The sequence below is a fragment of the Dermacentor albipictus genome, chromosome 4 (assembly GCF_038994185.2).
Source record: "Dermacentor albipictus isolate Rhodes 1998 colony chromosome 4, USDA_Dalb.pri_finalv2, whole genome shotgun sequence".
NCBI classification, from domain to species: Eukaryota; Metazoa; Arthropoda; class Arachnida; order Ixodida; family Ixodidae; genus Dermacentor; species Dermacentor albipictus.
Window position 1 is genome coordinate 181,119,347 of NC_091824.1, and position 8,484 is coordinate 181,127,830.

Consider the following 8,484-nt stretch of genomic DNA (forward strand, 5'->3'; position numbering starts at 1 on the left):
GCTGGTAGCTGTTTACCTAGCATCGTTTCGGATTACGCAAAGCGTTACTATGTGGAACATCATGTTTTTGTATGACGAACAGCTGTCACAAGCGTGTGTGCCGACAGCAGCAAGACAATGGTGACGACGATCGTATTACGGCGACGGCATGATTTCTCACTCCGGCCATTCTGGGCGAGGTTACGACATGCATGCAAATCCGTGGGTGCTGCATATGTTTTGAACGGGCGTAGTCGAAATAAACACAAACATTTGTCGTAGCTTCTCTTTTGATAATTAGCGATACTTCAAACGAAGAACAGCAACCAGATTTCAACAGTCGTTATTTGCGGAATAATTGCTTAGATTCAATTATTCGAAAATAACGAATAATTGATTTTTGAATATGAATACGAATAAGTTAGTGCGCAATACTCCACTGATCCATACGAATCTTTGAATATTCGCCGACCACTATAGTTAACTGAAATCCAGGGTTCGACGAAAACCCATCTGGCCGGGAAAATTCATGACGGGAAAATTAAGCGCCGACCTATCTTTGAAAACGATTGGTCGGCGCTTGATTTTCCTGCCACCACTATAGTTAGAACCTGTTCCACTTGTGCCTATTACGAATGCGGCACAAAGTTGGACAGCTTCTGCATAGCTTTAGCGGCTACGAGGGTACTGCGAAGGTGGGCCGATATACTGGAGACGGGGCGCCGACTACTACAGCGTTTCAAAGCGTGAGCTGTCACGAGGAAAGAACACGAGAAACTGGCACGTGACGCATGCGCCAGACGTATCAAACAGCTAGTCGGCTTTGGTACGGGAGTAGTATCCGTGCGATCGTGGCATTCATTAAATATTAAGGGCTCGAGAGACGTTCATTAAATTACTTGACATTCTCATTCCGACGTGTTGTTACTTCTTATTGTTTTCTCCCACCGAAGGTCGTGGGTTCGAGTGCCTTAATTGACGCTACATTAATTAACTTCGTCATAACACCAAATACAGTGGGTTCGACTCCTGCCAAAGGTCAATGGTTCGACTCCCACCGGAGGTAGCGGGTTTGAATGCCTGAAACTCTATCTTAATTAACTTCGTTTTTTTTTTCAGCGAAGGTGTATACCTCTAACCCCCAAGGAAATTTTCGTGTCGTAAGCAAAAGACCCGGCCGATCCCGGAGATAATGCCATCCCGGGCCGACCCGCGGCGGAGGTGAAGCAGGCGTTAAGCGCTCCCCACACGTGGGCCAATCCCGAAGATGGTGCAATGCCGGGCCGACCCGAGGCCGAGGCGAAGCAAGTGTTAAGCGCTCCCCATACTTGGGCCGATACCGAAGATAGTGCAATAGGCCCGACCGGCGGCGGAGGTGAAGCAGCCGTTAAGCACTCGCCTTACTTGGGCCGATCCCGAAGATAGTGCAATGCCGGGCAGACCCGCAGCGGAGGTGAAGCAGGCGTTAAGCACTCGCCATACATGGGCCGATCGCGAAGATGTCCAATGCCGGGCCGACCCGCGGCGAAGGTGATGCAGGCGTTAAGCACTCCACATACGTGAGCCGATCCCGAAGATAGTGCAATGCCGGGCCGACCCGCGGCGAAGGTGCCGTTCGCCATTAAGGAGGGGCCCACATACACAGCTTCGCTGGTCATCCTTCTCCACAGAGTGGAAGGGCACTGATATTTTTTTCGTTGAGGGAAGGGGGGGGGTGCGTATGAACGGCATCGGAGCCACCGGTGAAACACGACGGCGAACGCGCAAGCAGGGATACAGTGTACTAGAATATAAGGCAGCAGTGGCACGAGCGCGTGTCTGCGCGAGGCGAGCTCACATGACTTTCTGTACCGAACGCCGCGTTTTCCAGACCATCGGGGATATGAGCCACTTAAGGCTTCCGCCTTAGCGATGCTTCGCATTGAAATAATCTTCTGGTCTTCGCTGCGAATTGAAGCGGTCACTACGTTCCCTTTCAGTGCTTTGCACTGGCAGTCGCAGCAGAGGCAACGCAAGGTAAATATACCTGGTAGCGAAGCTTCCGTAGGAGCCCATACGTTCAAAACATGGCGGTCCATCTGCGGCTCATGGGGCTTAGCGCCATCTGTATGTGGTGGGAACACTTCCGGTGGAAGAAAAATAATGTGACGCCATGTCCGTTAAAAGCAGAAGTGACGTCATTTTGTTTTTGAAGGCGCGAAATTTGTTTTGTTGTCCTTCCTTTGGAGCTATATATTCAAATGCCCCGCCATTCGATTTGATGGGCGTTCTGAGCTCTCAGCGTGGAAAGCGATGCAGGAAAAGGCCAGCCATACGTTTGTCGAAATCGCATCCCTGCACAGAACATACTTTCTTTGGAGGCCGACGAAAGCTTTAGGTGTAGAGTGCTGATCCTATTGTCGGATGCCAAGCCCGTCGGCCAGCGCAGTCGCACGAAAACAACTACACAATTATCTGGCGGTCGTAACTCACTACTTTTGACTGAGCAGATTAAGAAGCGATGAAGCTACCCGCGCCACCATATTCAGACAAACTTCGACAAGCAAGAAAGCACAAACTGTGAGGGGGGCGTATTTCAACAGGTGACCTTTACGAGTGCGCCTTTCTGCCCATTTCAAGACGTGCATTGCATTGCGAGTGATAGTGGCGTCAACGCCCCCTGAAGCGATAGGCGCTGAAAAGAAGTGCATTTAATAATAATAATAAAATTAAACTTGCATTTCCTTAACTCGTCACGAATATATAACATTGACTAGGAATTTTATTTTCGTTGAATGAATCTGTGTCTCGTTTGAATTAAAAAACACGTTTTTCTTTCCCAATGTTTGTTCCCTCCAAACATAGTCGCGCTTCAATAGCTTCTCCCATAACCCCCCATGCTGATGTCGGTGACAATCTGTACTGAACCGCTTTTCGCCCGAAGCTTCGCGACCTATTTGAATCGACCTTGGGCAACGCTCACGTGCGCTCCGCGCGCTGCCCAGCTGCGGCCGATGATGCCGCGGCCATCGCGATAACGCCGCAAGAGTTGTTTATTCCACTACGCGGCCGTGCGTCCTTTCCAAGGCCCTTTTGCAACGTGCGCCGCTTTCCTCACCTTGCAACAGTTTTGCAGGTGCGTATTTACTGATGAGCGGCATGAATGTCTTCTGCTCTGTATAACGGAGGACATAAAGCGGTAATTTTGAAGCTGGGCAGCGATCGCGATAGACCCTGCGTATGCAATAGTCGCTTCATCATCGCTTCTCTGCTTTTTGCATAAGATCAAAATGTAGATCACGTAATCCCGGCATATGTTTGTAAATGAGGTGATACAATGCAATTTTAGCAGGCATCAATTTATAAGTTTCATCATAAGTATCAACTTTATGCAAGTTGACTGGGCAGTTATTATTTTAGGTTACCCGCAGTATAACGGCTTCTCCCAGATGTTCGTGGTAGAGACGAAGATTCTCGAAATCGCACCATTATCAACACTCCCTTTGTCAACCCGCCGCGTTCACAACCTTTCTGCTTGTCTATATACCCTGTTCTAATGAAGGCGGCCATGGCGGCGACCATGTCGGCCATGAGGCGCCCCTCCTGGTTCGTGTATTTGACGCTGTCGTAGAGCGCCCGGTCCGGGAGCACGGCCTCCGTGTAGCGGCTTGGGTCCCCATAGAATGGCAGCGACCCGAGCACGAAGGGCACGTCGTCGCCATGGGTCGCGCCGTACCAGCGGGGCCAGAGGCTGTAGCTGGGCCGGTGCGCGAAGACGTAGCGGTAAACGGGCAGACCCTGGTCGGCGGCTACCTCTGCGAAGAAATTCGAGGCACACACGAAAAGGCCCTCGCCGGCTGCATCCTGCAGGGTGCCCAGCACGGATTCTTTGTCTCCAGGATGCTCGTCAGGGAAGTATGCCTCGGTCACCTGCTTGGCCGAGGCACCAGGAATCTGCAGGTGATAAGAGGGTAGGTCGAGATAAAAAAAAAAAAAAATCGGCTCTGCGAAAGTGGGTGTCCAGCGAAGCTGTTGAAAACCACCACAACTGCTGAGAATGGTATGCAGTGCTTTATCGCTTTAGATTGATGCTAGTAATGGTAATTTAGACTAATGGTTGCAATTGGAATAATGGTAATTTTAACAGCACGCCGCCGATGGTCGTAGTGCCGTTTATTTTTCCCTTAGCCGTTCCTCGTATTCACGCTGCTCCTCGGGAGTCCTAACTACGCGTTGCCTATCCATAGCGGTGCTGCAACAATGAAATCAATTGCCAGGCTGGTTCTTTTATATACGAGGCTAGTGACGTAACTCCCTACGTCGCAAGCTGCCGACGCCGCAGCAGCGTGCTCAACAGCAATCTTTACCTGGAAACGTATGCGGGGAGCATTTTTACGTGGTTCGCATTATCAGAAACCCCTTAACATCAATTATCTGGTTCTCATGCTTGTTTTTTGCTTGTTATTTGTTGAAACGAATGCTGTTATGTATGTTGCATGCGAGATTACAAAGAAAGTATGCACTTTTCGCTTCACTTTGCTGAGTGCTTGAAGCATGCTTCACCTCCGCCACGGGTCGGCCCGGTAGTACACTACCTCCAGGATCGGCCCACATTTTAACGCGATAGCGTTAAGGAGCTCGTGTCGCAGAAAAGCCGGTGTCGTCGGCGTCGGTGTCGGGTGTCGGCGTCGGTGGCGTTGACCGTGAGCGATAAATCACGGCAGGCGCTTCATAAATAAAAAGCAACTTCCAAGATTGGCCCGGTGGGAATCGAACCCGGGTCTCCGGAGTGTGAGACGGAGACGCTACCACTCAGCCACGAGTTCGATGCTTCCAAGCGGTGCAAACGCGCCTCTAGTGAATGCGGTGTTGCCTTCGAAACGAGCCGTGGAAAGTTATACTGCGGTGTATATCGGTAATTATGAACATGTAACGTACAGAAGTCACAATTACACGAGTTGCGAAGTGCGTTTCCGCTGCATTTCTTCTGCGCTTTCCGCACACGCAGAGCCATCTTGCGGCAAACACAGAAGACCCCCTCCTCTCAATGTACGGCGCTGCCCCGACAGGAGGCGCGCCGCGCGCGCATTGGGACCGCTGCCAGGCGCGTCGCGGGACTCCCTCTCCCCTGACGACGCTTCGCCGTGCTCCCGGTTTAGATTACTATCTATCTCTCTGCCCGTGCCGATCACGACGTTTGGCTGGCGTAGATCGTTTCCCCTCCGAGACACCGAGTTCTTTGGTTCGTTTCGTTCGCTCAGGCGCACGTTTCGTTGCCGCGCCGAACGCTGCGTTGCTCGACGCTCACCGCGTGATAGGTGGGCGCTAAGTCCGATGCGGGGCGCATCGTAAGTGATTGCTGTGCCGTAGCGCATTGTCTTATACCCCTTGGCGGGTCGACGGGAACGCTGTCGCGTCCCACTCTTGAAGGCGAAGCTTAAGCGTCCTCCAATTTTTTTCCCATGGACATGGGCACGAAAAATCCCGACCAACGAGAGGCTAACAGCTTCGCTGTAAAAGACGCGGACGATGCACGTACGGACGCGTGCTACAGTGAAGATGCTTATTGTACATAACTGGAAAACCCTCCTCAAAAATGAAGAACTTTGCCTCAGGTTTTTGCTTTTTCTCTTTTACTGCTATACACCTACAAAAAGAGATTAAAATGAAGCTTCATAATAGCTTAATAGCCTCATGTTGTATACATCGTCGCCAGATGCCATTTGACTGGATAACAATCGATTCAACTTGCATAGCAGAAAAATAGACCGCCGGCAGCTCCGTTCTATACCTGCTTTTGTTTTCGGAACACGAAGTGCAACTTTCGAATGTTTACCTTGAACAGAGCGCTGATGATGGCTGTGGCAGTGGTGCGGTGGTCGATGTCAATGTAGCTTCGCACAAAGGGCGCCAAGCGGAAAGCGATGTCCATGAACAGGGACCCCTCGTCTTTCATCGTCCCGACCATCACCTCTGTGCTGCGTATCTTGTTTCGCCAGGTGCTGAGGAACGTGCAGTCTTTGGGTACGTAGGAGTCGCCGCTGACTGGCGCGTAAATTGTCTTGCGCGGATCCACGCCGTTCAGCAGCCGGAGGAAGTCGTGCTTGTCCACGGTCCGGAGGCAGTCCATGACGTCGGTCAGGTTGCGGGGCTTCCAGCCGACGCATTTGACATGACGCGCGAGACTCATGACAGAGTCGACGCCCTTCGCTGCTACGGTGAAGACGGCGTTTACCGGGCTTCCGCTGAGCAGGATGATTCTCTTGAACAACCCTTCGCTGTAAGGCGAGACCGTGTGTATGGCCGCCGAGATGGCGCCGGCACTCTGGCCCATGAGCGTCACCTGTTTCGGATCACCGCCGAAGAAGCGTATGTTGCTCTGGACCCACTTGAGGAGCAGATTCTGGTCCCAGAGGCCCCAGTTGCCTGGGACATCCTCCGTTTCGGCGGAGAGAAATCCGAAGACGTTGAGCCGGTAGTTGAAGCTCACGAAGATGATGTTGGAGAGTGCCACAAAGTTGGCGCCGTCGTGTAGGAAGATGGCAGAGTCGCCCCACTGGAATGCGCCACCGTGGATAAAAATGACGACAGGAAGGTTCGCCTTGCAGGAAACGGTGCCCTTGCATGACGCGGTCGGCCTCCACACGTTCAAGTAGAGACAGTCTTCCGAGTTGAATGACCCGTAGTACAGCGTCACGTTGTCCGTATGGAAGTGGTTAGTCTGGGCGCACGGCGGGGGCTTGGCCGTCGCTCGGAATGTTCCGTTCCACGGCCTTGCCGGCACGGGCTTGCGGAAGCGCAAATCTTCAACGGGTGGCTCTGCGTAAGGCACGCCGTAGAAGGCGTCCACTTGTTGTCCGCTCACGGTCAGAGTCTGTCCGGCTACGAGACCGCACTCCGTGCGCACGATCGGCGCGCCCTCGGGAAGCGTGTGCAGGGCCGAGACGGACAATACCACGACGGAGAAGACAGCACTCACTGAGTTTCGGAGTACAGCCGTCATCGTTCCCGCCAGGCTTCCTTCACTGCGCGTGTCTGATGAGCGAATGCTAACATGTGCCCAGTGAGACGCCTATAACCGAGCGCGCTCGCCACTTTCTTGGCTCCAGTATCGCAAAGAAACTGGATGGGAGAGACGGTGTTCGTAAACTCCGCGGGATGCACGTAGAGGTGGCGCGTGCACCTTTTCTGCGTAGATAGCGGTGGGTCAGGCGCGGCCGATGAGCGACGACGCGTGCCAAGTTGCCTGCTTATGTATTTATTCTTGCATTCAGTTGTGGCGTGGTGCGTGATGTAACAGATCGTTATCTGTTCACTTAGCCGGCTTCGCTGGAAAATTGCACATGCGCGATGCCGATGTAGGCCTGGTTTCTTCTCGATATATGCCTACTCGCCTAGAAATAAACAAATAAACCTGTACAGCGACTCACTCTGTTGCGTAACTTCCGCGAACAATCGAAGGAATATTTGTCGACAAGCTGCAGATTTTTATGAAATTGAACCTAACCCTAAATTCGCACACCATCAACACAGTTGAGCTCCGATGTGCACGCGCCTCGTGTTAATTTTATTCAGTGATGGATGTGAAGGTGATTCTCATCATGAAAAAACATGCAACATTAGGTTTTCGGATTTTATCGTTTTCAAAAGAGACAACCGAGAACCGTCAGTGGTGTTTTCTTGAAAACACGTTGTTTCATTTTTTCATGCTATATATTTATTCTTTTACATTATCCGAGCATTCTTTTGAGATGTTGTGACTGCCTTTGTACCATATACTAAATTATTTGTCACATAGAAAGCAAAATGTGCGCGGTTGAATTTGACAGCACTTCCACAGTCACTGCCGTGTTTAGCGGCTCAATGTATAATTCGATTCTATTGACCTGCGGTCTGTTGCGCGTTCTGCATACGCGGCTGTCGCACAGCCACAAGCGACTTTTGCACCGCATTCAGTACGGCGCCTCATTGTCAAGTACATTGAGCAAGTAGGAGCACTCATGACTACTGTATATAGTGGTGTGTTTTGTTTGCCGATATTTTAATGCTTTGTTGATCAAGCTTTGTTGCAACGGTTTGTAACAGTATACAAAGTATTAAACAAAGAAGGAAAGCACGCTATCTTGAGGTGCGAAAGTTTGCGAAAATATTTAAATCAAATCTTGCACCCACATAAATTAATTTTAGGAAGGGACCGGCCGTCACGCCTTCAGACTTTATTTATTCGTTTTATTTTTATTCGGTACATAGTGCAGTCCGAAGACCAAGCAGGAGGGCCGTATGAGGTTGTTGGAGGTTGCGTTTGCAAGACTGCGCTTTTATCGCATATGCGTTTGGGCGTTTCACCGAGAGAAGACAAGGTCTACAGTGCATTATTATTGCTATATGACGACTTCTCACGATATCAGTTGACGGTCGTGCGTTACTTCCCAGAAAATGAAGATAGAAAAAGGCATGCGTCGCCGATTAAAAAAATAAAAACGAAAAAAATGCTGTGTTAATGCTACGTCAGCGAAATTTTCCCGG

General features: G+C 50.9%; 1 protein-coding gene across 3 annotated transcripts in view; it reads right to left on the reverse strand.

Moving 5' to 3' along the window:
* The window catches only part of LOC135896247 (acetylcholinesterase-1-like), a 41,140-nt gene extending 33,799 nt beyond the window's left edge, over positions 1-7,341 (reverse strand). For 2 of the 3 annotated variants that reach the window (XR_010562644.2, XR_010562643.2), the window contains exons 1-2: positions 5,795-7,341; positions 3,506-3,912 (exon numbers count right to left, since the gene is read on the reverse strand). Coding sequence is in view for 1 of the 3 variants with exons in the window: in XM_065424607.2 (XP_065280679.2) it covers positions 3,506-3,912; positions 5,795-6,961 (1,574 nt within the window). In the remaining 2 variants the exon portion in view is untranslated. The remainder of the gene's footprint in view (positions 1-3,505; positions 3,913-5,794) is intronic. The other variant, XM_065424607.2, reaches the window with a different exon arrangement.
* Between the last annotated feature and the right edge of the window lie 1,143 nt (positions 7,342-8,484).